Genomic DNA, 13,630 nt, shown 5'->3' on the forward strand with positions numbered 1-13,630 from the left:
TTGAGTTGCCCAGGGTCACATAGCTAGGAAGTATCTGAGGTCAGACTTGAACTTAGGAAGATGAGTCTTCCTGACTCCAGGTCTGACATTCTATCCACTGTCCTACCTAAGTACCCTTAGTATACATTATTACATGATAATTACATTAAGAAACAGTAAAATAAAGAGCTAAGTGATGTTTGAAGGAGAAAGCCATTGCCATCAAGAGAATCAGGGAATATAAGTGAAAAAAGAAAGATGATTTTTCAAGGCAAAATTAGTTTCCCCAAATTATCAAATGTCTCTGATTCTTTCAAGGATCAATTATGTTTTCATTTCAGGCTTGCAGTTTTCTCAGACATAAACAGCCCCAGCTCTGTAGGTTTCTATAAAGATTTTCCCTGCCATAAATCAGACTCTTCATGTAAATCAGACTTAAGTCCAAGAGAGGCTCTGTACCCAAATATTTAAACACATCAATAATCAGCAGTCACCCCAGCCTGTCATTTTAAGCTGTTTGACATTTATTGTTCTGAAGAAAAGAAAGGTCAGATGTATCAAATCTGCATTTGTGCTTCGTGACATTTTTCTTCAACCAAACTCTTTCAAATTACTGTGTCAAGACAAATGTGGTACATTTCAAAGAGAAGCTTTCCATGAGGCAGGCTTCTCACCTCAACTGCCAGGTTGACACAAAGAAAATGCAGCAAAATTTTTGTGCCCTTCCTCAGCAGGATTTGCCAGGAAGATGCCTGAGGAAAAAAGCATAGGAAAGCAAGACAGAATGAAAGAGAGTGGAGAGGTTGGGGATATAGGTCGCCATGAACTGGCATCATACTTTATTAAGAAGATCAAAAACATCTGGAACAAATTCCCATTTCCTCTGCCTCTACCTGCACATCTGCTTCTGCATCTAGCCTCTAAAAGGTATCCCTTCCCTCTTCTCAGGCATTCTCACTATACTTGTTCACCACCTAAAGGAACTTGCTCCCATATTCTTCTCTTCTCTGCATCTTTCACACATTTCACTATCTCACTCCCTTCTACTTTTAATAGAGGCAGCTAGGTGTAGAATGGGATCCCCATGAAAATAAAAATATTTGGCAATATAAAGGAAAAGGAGACTGTAGTGAATGTCCTCTATTGACATTGTCAAGTTTAAGTCCACTCTGGTCATAAGCACCAATGCTTTTTTTCATGATGCTTTTAAAAAGACAGTGGGATGATCTGTAACATTCCTATTTAGTGGGTGGTGATAAAGAAGTGGGTAAAACTCAATTTAATTCAGCAAGCAAGTATGAAGTGTTTACTGTGAACAGGGAATTATTTGAAGAAGAGAAGATATAAGAAGTTTAGATAACCATATGCTCCCTGTCCTTGTGAGGCTTACAGTCCAGGAGGATATAGGATACAACAGCTCCAACAAAAAATGACACAAAGGAAGTGCACAAAAGAGGTGTGAATCAAGTATTCCATGAGTGCTGATAATGTAAAGCTCATTTTCAACTGAGGAAGAACAGAGGAGACTTCTTGGAGGAGGCAGTTTTGGGACTGTGGCTTAATGAATGATTGGGCGTTGAACAGGTGATGGAGGAGAAGGCATCTCAAACACCAAAAATAGTATGAGTAAAGGCACAGGCAGGAAAAGTTAGAGTACATACCAAAGATGTGAAAGGGTTCTACCTCACTGGAGCACAAAATACATGGAGGCAAGGAGTATGGCATTAGGCTAGAAAGGTAAGGTAGTGCAAGATTGTGGATAATCTTGAATGCTTAGTTTGAAATAGGGAACTTTTGATGGATTCTGACATGGATCAGGCACTGGATAAAGATTAGTCTGGCAATGATATAAAAGATAACTATCCATAAGAAGACCTGTTAGGGGCCATTGCAGGAGTCCAAGTTACTAATTAAGCAGTTCTTATTAAGAAGATGGCAATGGTGTCAAAGGATCATAAAATCTAGTCAGAAGCTTCCTCAAAGTCCATCTAGTCTAACACTCTCATTTTCTAGAAGGGGAAACAGAGACCTAGGAAGGCTAAATAATTTGTCCTAGGTAAAAAAAAAAGTGTCAAAGGTGGGATTTGAACCCAGCTACTCTGAAGCTACAGCTTCTTTCTAATGCCTCTTCAAAGACCTATCACACATGAAATTTGATAGAACATATGAGTGCTAAGAGAAAAGAGGGGAGGACACAACTCATGTAAGTTTGGGAAAATGTGAACTCCTTGAGAGCAAGAACTGTTTCATTTTTTTCTTTGTGCTACCAACACCTGGAACAAGACCAATCAACTAATTAGTGCTTGATAAATGTTTCTTGGATTGCACTAGATAGATAGAATTGATGAGGTTTTGAAACTAAAAGTGAAAGGAGGGGAAAATGCAGTCCATGTAAGTTCAGGGGAATGCAAGTTTCCTGAGAACAGGGACTACTTTTCCTTTTGGAGGGAGGGGCAAAGGAGGGTCTTTGTATCACCAGGCCCTGGAATAGTAGCTTGAATATAGTAGGTGCTTGATAAATGCTTGTTGGCATGGCATTGTTTGAACTGGGTGGATATAATTCACAGCATTTTGTAATTAAAAGTGGAAGGAGAGAATGAGATAATACCTTTTTACTTTAAAAATCAAAATACTGAAGTGAAAAAAATTATAAGACATGTTTCTGACAATCATACTGTCCAGTTAGTATCAGTGTCAGAAACAGAACACAAATAGAGGCTTTTGCCATGCCATAAGGTGTGCATGAAAGTATATGACATCGATAGAAATACTAATAAATGGCCAGCTGCCAGGAATAGAAGAGTGAGTCAACAGAGTCCATGGAATCGACTGATTGACAGGTACACTAGGATGTATTTGCATTGAACTCTGATCAATGCAATGGCCAACCTCAATCTCAGAAGACTGATAATGAAGCCTGCTACTTACTTCCTAGCAGAGAGATCATGGACTCAAGATGTAGAATAAGATATACATTTTCAGAAATGGCCATTATGGGAATTTGTTTTGCTTGACAATGCATATTTGTTACAAGTCAAAAATTAAAGGATGCATTTGTAAACACCATGCAGATTTTTCCTCAGTGACCATAATAACAATAGCAGCTTACATTTACATGCACACATATTTGTGCTTCTGAGTTATAAAATGCCTTCACATATATTACTTCATTTACTGAAAACATGATACTTAACTAACTATGCAAATGCAGTACTTGTGTTAGGAACCATAGGTGAGTACCAATACCCTCAGGATACTCTCCCCAGCTCTACTATGGGCTTTAAATGATGGGTAACCATTCAACAGATGAAGGGGAAGTAAGCAGAGCATCCCAGGCAAAAAAAAAAAAAACTCAGTTAAAAAAAGGTGAAGAGGTGGGAAGGTATAGGGGATGGCAAAGAATCCAGTTTGGCTAGAGCACAGAGCTAAGTGGCATAAGCATTCATTAAAATAGTGGACTCCACCATCAACCCAGATCCCCATGGAAACTGAATGAAAGGTGAAGAGAAAAGAAGAGTATATGAAATGATTTAGGCCCACCCTTTCATTTTCCTTTGGCCTGATGCCTGGTTTGCTCTAGGAGCGTCCTGATTTCTTTTGTCCCAAGGTCTTATATTTATTTTCATGGCTGCCATTTAGCCATTCCCTTTCCCCAAAGGAGGACCTGGCAATCTACTTCTCCCTGCACCTGTTCTACTTATTCAGAAAGATAAGGTTCAAAGAACAAAGATGCTTTAATTAACCAAGTGGTTGGAGTCTCTGTCCCAGAGAGCTCTCTTCCTACATGCTTCTCAGATTTGATACTTTTTTGGAAAACACACTATATAGCTTCAGGGTAGCCTGCAGGAATTTCCCCCAAGGAAGACCTTTGCTTAGGAATGGACAGGCATTAAAGTTCAAGGATGCATTTATTAGAGAAAGAATAATTCCCAATCCAATCTGAAAACTGCTTCATAAATGAGGGCATTTTGACCCCACCCCTCTTCCAGGTCAATAATGACTCAGCTCCCTTTCAAAGCTTTCCCTTTAATATGAATTCCCACCTTTGCCTATGTGAGGGGCAATAAGCCATCACAAGGTTGAGGGAAGTTGGTAGCCCTGCAGGCAAGAAACAATATGAGGGCTCAATGGTCCAAGGCCGTGTGACTTAGAGTTGTCCTTTCCCCCTCTTCCTTTAAAGTCCTCAGCTAACTCAATGAGATCCTGGACAAGCTATTTTCCTTCTCCATACACATACTTCCCATTTTTCCTCTTCTGCAAAGGAGGCAGAGAATATCCATGCTCACTCTTGGGAATCAATGGATCAGAAATGACTAATAAAAATGACTACCAATACAAAATGCTCCATGAATGCTAAATAGACCCAGCAGCATTTTCTGGGGAAAGAAGCACTTTCCTCCATTGAGTTCCTACTCTAAGTACACAAGTTATAAGTCATCATGGTATCTTAAGGGCTTGACTACTCCTAACGGGCTTATTTCAATTACTTGAGTGGCATTCCACATCTGCCTCCACTTCATCCATTTCAGGATAGTTTGGACCTGGATTGGGAAAAGCTATCCCATTTGTTCAACTCATGAGCATGATAAGGGTAGGGATGGAGTTTACAATCCCTCCAATGGATTTTCACACTAAAAATGTAAGCTATATAATGTAAGCTTCTTCAGGTCAGCAACTTTTTCCTTTCTGTCTTTGTATTCTCATGGCCTGCCAAAGTCCCTTGTATACAGTAAGTTCTCAGTAAATGCTTGTTGATGGATTAAAAAAAAAAGTGGTTGACTGGTGATTTGGTATCTTTCTGGAGAGTAAAGTAGAAAGTACATTTGAAAATGCTCAGACTTTTAGTGGTAAGGTATCTCTCTCTCCCCAGTGACCAGGTAATTTTGAGCATGTCAACGCACACTTATCAATGTACCATGAAGAGCTAATAGTCTCTTAAAAGATTAAATTCAAGTCATTCTCTATTTCTACGGATGTGAAATATTTTTCATGTTGGACATCCCCTTTGGAGGCCTCTACCCACCAAATCCTGGTCTGTTGACCTTAAGGGCATGATGTAAGATGGAGCTTTTCATGTTGATACTTCAACAGTTTTGATGGTTTTATATATTTGTTTTATTTATTTCACTCATTTAAATTTGATGTTGTTCTTATCCTTCAAGGTGACTTCAACAGTAAGCATGGATTAAGCACTTAGTGTGTGCCAGGGCCTGTCATAATTTGTGCTCTTCTACCTGATAGCTGTGTGACCTTGGACAAGTTATTTAAATTCTCTGAGCCTCTATTTCCTCACCTGTACAATTACAATAATGCCTCCCTACTTACTAGACTACCCCGTCTGTAGTCAGGAAGATCTCAGGTTAAATCCAGCCTCAGACACTTACTAGCTGTGTGATCCCAGAAAAGTCACTTGTTTGCTTCAGTTTCCTCATCTGTAAAATTCGGATAATTATAGTACCTACCTAGGATTGTTGTAAGGATCAAATGAAATAATGCATGAAAAAGTGCTTCTAGGAAGAATTAAGAGTGATCTAAATCTAAGAGATTGTGATGATAAGTTATCACTTTGTAAGTATAATAAACAAATAACTATTTTTTCTTTGTTGAATGAATTCATTGGGAAAGTTCAATTCTAAGGAGGAGGTGGAGTATTTATAGAAATAACATGAAATGCAAACAAAAAGATTAAATGCTTCCTCTTACCTAAGGTGTATGATAAAGTTAAATCATCATAAAATTCCAGGGTCAGAGGTATGAGTCACCCCATGCATTAAATAATAAATTGTATTAAATAATGCATTAAATAATAAAATATATTTATTAAATGCTGATGAGCAGAGATATTAACCTCCACAAAGCAAGCTTGGTAAATTCCTATGATGCCAGACAACAAGAGGCTATAGGGGTGAGTATTCTCAACTCCATTCTCTTACCTCATGAGAGAAATGTATTCTTAGGTTCCAAAAATAGGGCCCTTAAGAGTAGATCAGCCTTCTAATAAAGAAATTCATTTTCCTTAACAAGAATTCTTATCTCCCTCCCCCCCATCTGTCTTAAGACATAAATATATGTATGTGTTCACATGTTCTACAAACAAGTAATGCAGACACATAAACACACCTACCTTCTCTTTTTTTCTGAATTTACAATGTGTACTTTGGGGCATGGGCTACATCTTTAAAATAGTAATGAATATGCTTAGTGTTACCAATGCATTTTCAGGAAGACAACATGGTCTAGCAAACTGAGAAATGGATTTAGAAGATCTAAATCCCATATTTACTCCTAGAGCTAAGATTTGCAAGGTGACTTGAATCCTTTTGATGGGTCTCTGCTTCTTTATCTGTGAAATGGGGCAGGGTATATAGACATCAGAATGCCAAGTAAAGTAATCTCCTATAATTTCTCATCAACAAAACTCTTATAAACCCCTCCCTTTCTAAAAACAGATGCAATTATTTTTTACATAGGATCATTAGGGATCAATAAACCCTGTCTCTTGAGACCCCATGTTCTTTCCCTATGGCTTATCATCATTGAAATTACATTAAAAAAAACAAAACTATGACCTACACTTGTAGTTATCTAGACCACACCTTCTATGATCATTCTACAGTCAGAAAATTGCTTTCAGGCCCTGGGAAGTAACGTACATATCCCTGAAATTGAACCATTTGTGATCCTCATTCCAGTGCTTCTAAAGCTCCCACTAAATAATTCTTCTTTCTCTGTTCTCACTCTTCAGAGATTTGTAGGTTGTTACCATGGCTCCCCCTTCATCACCACTTAGCTTTGCCATATATATTTAATTCTTTTCATCTTTCATCATAAATCAGTCCTCCCAACCCTTAAATCAGGCTTGCTGATCTTCTCTAAACTACAGTATGTCCAATTTTTCCAACTCATCTCCTGCAAGTTGTGTCATTTTGAAAGCTCTGATTTATCCTTTTCCCCCACCCCCAACAAAAGGGAGATGTTCACAGAGACTTAGGTATGTGAAAGGAAGAATATTTTTTCCTGAGGCCAAAAATGTCAAGGATATTAGGATAAGGAATGATTGTTCTAAGTGTCTCTGTTCTCTCTTGCACAAGAAGGCTGTAAGTCATTCAATTAGACAGAACCAGAAGGAAAAGCCATACCCCATACCCCCTCCTTCTATAAGCTATCCTCCCCCCAGACCTCTCTCTGATATTTGGGAGAAACAACAGCCCCTTCAAACTTCTGGCAAAATGAAACAAGGATTGACTCAGATGCTAGGCATGCTAAACCATAGATAAGCACATTTTTTTCAAGGGGAAGGAGGAGAGAAGGAGCCAGGTTATCTCCCAAGAGAGGGAAGAGGATAGAAGAATCAACATCACTATATGTTTACTAGTTGTTTCACTTCACCAGCAGACCCCACCTTACCCCTCCCCCCCAAGTGATTATTGTTTATAGTGTGCTGGATTTGATCTGAACTTTAAAAGTCAATTAGTCCACCTTCCCATCCAGAATAGGAATAGCTTCTATGAGATTTCTGACAGATGATTCTCTAGCCCCCACTTGGCTCTTCCAGGGATAGGAAGCTGCCTACCATCTCACTGTTAGTTCTAATTGTTAAAAATTAAGAACCTGCTCCCTGATTTTGACCACAATCTGCTTCCCAGGCAACTTCTATCTATTAGTCATAGGCTCAAGAGCTGTAAATAACCTAGGAAGTGTCTAAGCTAACCCTGTCATTTTACCGATGAGAAAACTAAGGTCTAAAGAGGTCAAATGACTTTTCCAAGACCACACAGCTTGTAAGCAGCAGGCATAAAAATAGAAACCCAGGTCTTCTCATGGTAAATCCAATCAATACCCACCACTAGGTGTTCTCTCTGTCTCTGTCTCTCTTGCTCTGTCTCTGTCTCTCTCTGACTCTGTCATCTCCATCTCTGTCTCTCTTCTTTCTCTCTCTCTGTCTCTGTCTCTCTGTCTCTCTCTGACTCTGTCTCTCTGTCTCTGTCTCTCTCTCTCCCAGAATTACACTAAATAACTGTTATGCCACACCAGCAACAGAAGGTGATTCCCATATGGCTTCTCATCATGTAAAAATATAAAGTGGGCTTTTAGAGAAATGATTCATAGAGACTTATAGCTTGTCTACTCCTCACATTTTCCCTACGCCTGTCCTTGGAAGGCTATTCCACACATAGAGGAATATCACTTTCAGGCATCAGAAAGATTTCCCTGATGTACTTAGAGTACTGATCTCATTTACTGAATGCAAAGTTGTTCATCAAAGAAAAACTGATAACATGGCATGTTATTACAAGTCACAATTTACAATCTTTCTCAGGAGTATTTTTCCCCTTAGGGACTCAGAGTTGGCCAAAATCACAATCCCCTTCAGCTAGTAGCAATGGAACATTAGATGTTGCTTGGCAGCCACTGCTTTGTCCTCTGCTCATGATAGGAGAACTCCTTTTGGGGGCATTGCCTTTTACTTTGAGCCTCTGGACTCACTGAGAGCCGTAACTCCTTGGGAAATGACCAAAGCAACAGTACTACCATGTTACCACTCCCTCCTAACACCAAAAAGTCACATCAGAATAGCTGGCCTCCTCCATCACAGTTTACCAACCACCTACATCTCAGGAGCCACATTGTACTAGTTTTCCTTGAGAAAAAAAAAGGAAATGTTTATTTTCACTGGCAGCATGCTATTAAAATGCCTTTAATATAAATCAAGTTCTAAATCAAGAGAATGGAGTCATTCACATGAACACAATGAATAGCAAAATTAATTCAAGTTGCAGGATTTATTCAGGATTTTCACATATGTATATTGATGGGACTACAATTCTGCAGACTGATCCAGACATGAAATGAGAAGCAACAGCCTAATGATTGCTTTTCCATCTTTGAAATAGTCATTGAGAATTCTGAGAAGCCATGGTAAGCTTCTCTGAAGTCTTTTATGCTAAGGAAATTTGGTGGGTAGGATAGTAGATAGAGCTCCTGTACTACCAACTATCTTAAAGGCAGGCAATGTGAATATTCAGAGACAAGAAAAATCCAACCTGTTCCAAGCAACAAAATAAATCCCAAGGGGAATGGTGGTTAAGTGGACAGAAGCAATATTCAATAAGGTGACCCATCTATCTACAGGTCAGGCAGAGCTCATTCAGTTACAGTTAGTGTCTTTTTCAATCTCATCAATAATCATTTGATCTCTATCTTGCTGAAAACTCTTGGCCAAAATTTCTGGCCACTAAAGTGTTCTTTTCTGAAAGCAACCCCTGCTGGATATGTCAAATGATGCAGAAAGGTTTGGACCTGCTGCCAAGTGGACCGCACTCTAAGAGGACTTGGGATGCTTAGAAAAGGTTTTGCTCTGATGCAAGCTGAAAACCAGTTCTGGAACTCATCTAGAGACATGACCCTTTGAGACATTGAGCATAAGAATATCCCGTTTCCCATCAATTTAAAGCAAAGGCTATTTCTTAAGTATATTCTCTACATCCATCATATATGTGTGATTAAGGAACACTATTGATATCTTCAAGGTGTATATATACCAATTTAAAACATACAATTATATTTGAAAATAGGAGAACCCATGCCTGACACCTGACATCCTCTGGTGACATCTATTATAAGCTGTGCTAGGACTTGCAGTTATTGTATGATTAGTTAAACAAAACATCCTGGTTTCTAGAAGGAGGGCAAGTATAAATGAAAATGGAGAAAATTTCAATTTCCTCCTCAAATCAGAATAGCCATTCATTAGAATGACTACACATAAAGTGATTAAGTAAAACAAATGCACTTTATAATAATAAATAACAGTAGCAATAACAACAAAAATTAAGTCCAGCATTTCATTATGAAAGTATCAAGGGTATGAAAATCATTACTCCTATACCTTCCCTCCTGCTGCCAGAAAAGATATAGTCTAGCCATACTACTCAAACCCTATCATTTCCCCCAATTCCATCCTACTCCACCCCCAACTAGGATGATCTCAACATCAGATAACAAAGAAGCTACACTAAGCCCCAATGCCCTGAGCACTCAAGCTGAAATATGCATCCAAACTGTTTTCTCCAGGAGAGGGGCATGCTAGGACTGCTTTTCTATGTAGTGACAAGGAAGTATTTATCTGTTAACCCCAGCTTCTACATTTTCCTGCTGTTTTAGATGTAAAGGGTGTGTGTGTGTGTGTGTGTGTGTGTGTGTGTGTGTGTGTGTGTGTTTGTGTGAATGGGGGAGGGGTAATCTGAGCATACTTGTTGCTACACAATAGGTCTTTTTTTCCTCTATGCCTTCAGTTCAATTAATAAAGAGCATTTTTAACCAGAAAAGCATTTGGATTTCATTTAGTCCTGAAGACGCAGATGATCAAAAGAAGCTAGATTTGCTCAATTGAATTATCACAGGTTTCTTAAAGATGATTTTAATGGCTTATTTTCCTTTATATATTTCATTTTATTCAAACTTATACAATACTCAGCCAGATTCACTTGATGTTCTAATGAAATGGTACTCTAAGGAGGACAAAAAAAGTGAATTATTCTTCCTCTAAGTATAACCCTGAATGAAATTGTTTAGTAGATAAAAAATTGTCAGCATTGCAGGACTCCCCAACAGAGAAATCTGCAGTGTTGAGGCCTGCCAGGTTATGCCACTGAGTATTGCCGCAGATGGCTATGTTAAGAAATTGGGGGAAAGGAGAACAAGAACAAGAGGAAAAGACAGGGGGGCTAACCTTCTGCCCTACCCACAACCTAAGAAGAGCAATCAGCCTTCCCAATTCCCATCTCTTTTGCTTCTCCCTAACTCCTCTGAGGTCCTTGGAAGGGCTCTGGGAAGGTGGGAGGGATCAGAAATTAATCCCAAGGAGGAAAGAGGACAAATTCACAGGGGTAAGACAGATTCCACTATGTCACTTGTATATTTAAGGGGAGGACGGTACCAATAACAGCAATAGCAGCAAGTGCTTTCCTGAGAAAATTCAAAGCATTTTTTTTCCTACATCACTGGTATGGGTATCGGGCGCAGAAGGGCTTACAGTGAGAAGGTGGATACTTGAAGGAGAGGCCAGGAACAGGTTCTAAGTGTGCCTTTGACAATGAGAATTAAGTCTCTATCCTTAAGAGAAAAGGATTCTATCTTCCACTAGGGGCTAGGGTAGCAGGGAAGAGCTTCCTAGTTATAGCTCCAATCCACTATGTCCCACACTGAAACACTGTTGCAATATTCCGCTAGCTCCCGAGAGTAGCAAACTTTTGTGCAAGCCTTTGTGCCACAGGGGAAGGTTCCCAGGGAGTTGCCAACTTCAGGAGGAGTAAAGGAAAGAAGTACTGGCTGGGGGATTCAAGCTTAGGAAGTAGAGGAAAGAAAGTCGGTTAAGAACTCAACGCTCTGGGTTTGGACATTTTTTTTGTTTTTGAAAGGGGGGAACATCAACGACAAATCAGAATATAAATAAAGTGGTAGAACATGCAGACTGGGGCAGCTCACCCTTCCTTATGATTTGGAAAAGTAGACGAGGCTGGGAGGCTCTTATTGCTGCAGACAATCTTACTTCTCTGCCTGGCAAAGAGTCCTTCTTCTCTGGCATCAGGCGGATCCGCAGCCGCCCTTCTCCGTGGAGAACCCACCAACTGAACATCTCTGTGAGGTTGAACTCTAGCATCCCTGCCGTGGCCACAGCCGCTGGCTCCGGAGGACTAGTGGAGGTCCCCGTGCAGCCCTCCAGGATCGCCTCCTCACCCACTTCCAGCACCAGCTGCTTGGCCCTTCTGAGCTTCCTCACAGAGCCACCCTTCAGGACCTTGGACAGTACTCGTCCTCCGGGTGGTAGGTGGGGCAGAGCAGCAGTCCTGGTGGCACCCTGACGCCTTAGAAGCAGCAGCAGCAGGGGCGAGCAGTCTAGCGCCAGAGTACTACGCGCCTCGGGTAGGCTGGCTCCCGGTGCCGATGGAAGCAACAGTAGCAAGTCCCGGGCATAGATCCTGAATAGAGAGGGCACAATGAAGTCCACAGCCAGGCTCTTCCTCTGGAGCCGGGAGTAGCTAAGTGGCTCTCGTTGCTGCTGGGGCTGCTGCTGTCCGGGCCGCTGCTGTTGGGGCTGGGGCTGCTCTATCGTTGGGGAACTGCCAGGGGGGAAGCCAAAAGGGTCCAAGCTCAGTGACCGAGGGATTGAAACCAGCAATAGTAAAAGCAGAGGTGGCAGCACCGCGGATGGGAACATTCTGGGTGCTCTCATTCTGTCCCGGAGTGAGAGGAAGGAAGGAAAGGACAGCTAAATATTTGTCACTGAATTCCTGGTGCTTTTCACCCGCCCACCCTCCAAAACCCACCCCCAGTACTAGGAGAAGGCTTAGAGCAGTCGCTGAGATCCGTGGTGCTCCCCTTCTGCTGGAACTCTGAGAGCTCAGTCACTCCTGCAAGCTTTTGATGCCCCTACCAAGGATGCGATCACAAGCTAAAGGGGGTGGGAGGGAGGGAGGGTTTTTAGAGAAGGGGAGGGGACGTGAGCACAGGAAGGAGTGTTGAAATCCGTCCTGATGCTTTTAACTCGCCAGCTGGGACCCCTTCACCTCTCTCCTCCACCGAGCGCTCCTCTCCCAAACAACAGGGCTTCTGTTCGAAATCTCTAGCAGCAGCACGGAAAGAGGAAAAAAAAAAAAAAAGGCTTGGGGAGAGTAGAAAGGGGCTCGGAGGCAATTTCCCCTCCCCTGATCTCCTTGAATTCTTTGCAACTTTCAATCCATAGAGTGGTAGGTCTTAGGGGGGAGGTTCTCTCTATCTGGCGAACCTCCTAATGTTCTCCTTTGGGTTTCTCTCGTTCGCTTACCCGACCACTCAGGGAGCTGGCTTCGGGATACAGGAGAAAAGACCGAGCCAGGGAATCGGAGGGGGCTCCCCCCCCCTTTTTTTTCTGCCAACCCCTTTTTTATCCGCAGTCGAAGCACCCAGCCCTCGGGGCTGTCCCGGGAGCCGAACTTCAAGGCTCTAGCCGATTGCTGCCGAGCGAGCGCTTCAGCTTATAGCGCCGAGCTAAGGCTCCCTGTTCCTTGCATCGCCTACCTTTACCCACTAAGTTTTCCCTTCTTCCTTGTTCTACCACATCTGTTGGGCTCCTCGGAGTTTCCAGGAACGAATGCAGCAACCACTGAGTGCTTAGAAAGATGAAGGCATTCGGCTCCTGGGAGCCCGAAATACCTTCCTTTGCCTTCCTCCCCTCCTACCCACCCCCCAGCTTTTCTTACCCACCCCCAGGCTAACCACCACCCCCCTAGTCGCTGTGAAGGTCCAGGAGGCGTCTCACTGCTCCGCGGCTCCGCGAGACGCAGCGGTGCAGGAGGTGGCAGCTGCTCCCGCCAGCCCCTGCCGCTGCCGCCCCTGGGAGCCGCTGGATCGCATCTGCCTGTTCCGACAGCCACTTGCAGATGGCTGTGAGCGGGAGCTGGGAGAAAGGGGGCGGGAGAAAGCTGGAGGGGCGGGGGTCTGACAGGCTCCAACTGCCCGCCACAACCCAGGCACGCAACAGAGCGCTAGCGTCAAGCCCAGGCCCTGTTCCTACCAGCCAATGAGGTGGCTAAAACAGATGATATGCAAAACAGATCCAGGACTGGGAGGTAGCGAACACTTTCATTGAGAAAAGCTGCAGGCCCGCCCA

General features: G+C 42.2%; 1 protein-coding gene across 1 annotated transcript in view; it reads right to left on the bottom strand.

Annotated features, from left to right (window-relative positions):
* Positions 1 to 13,402, bottom strand: part of ALK (ALK receptor tyrosine kinase) — a 1,085,901-nt gene extending 1,072,499 nt beyond the window's left edge. The window contains exon 1 of the mRNA XM_069072137.1: positions 11,467 to 13,402. Coding sequence (XP_068928238.1) covers positions 11,467 to 12,214 — 748 coding nt within the window. The 5' untranslated portion in view covers positions 12,215 to 13,402. The remainder of the gene's footprint in view (positions 1 to 11,466) is intronic.
* Between the last annotated feature and the right edge of the window lie 228 nt (positions 13,403 to 13,630).

This window comes from Petaurus breviceps, unplaced genomic scaffold (genome assembly GCF_028583685.1).
Source record: "Petaurus breviceps papuanus isolate PSGF00001 unplaced genomic scaffold, PetGlider_PUasm1.0 90845, whole genome shotgun sequence".
In the NCBI taxonomy this organism is placed as follows: domain Eukaryota; kingdom Metazoa; phylum Chordata; class Mammalia; order Diprotodontia; family Petauridae; genus Petaurus; species Petaurus breviceps.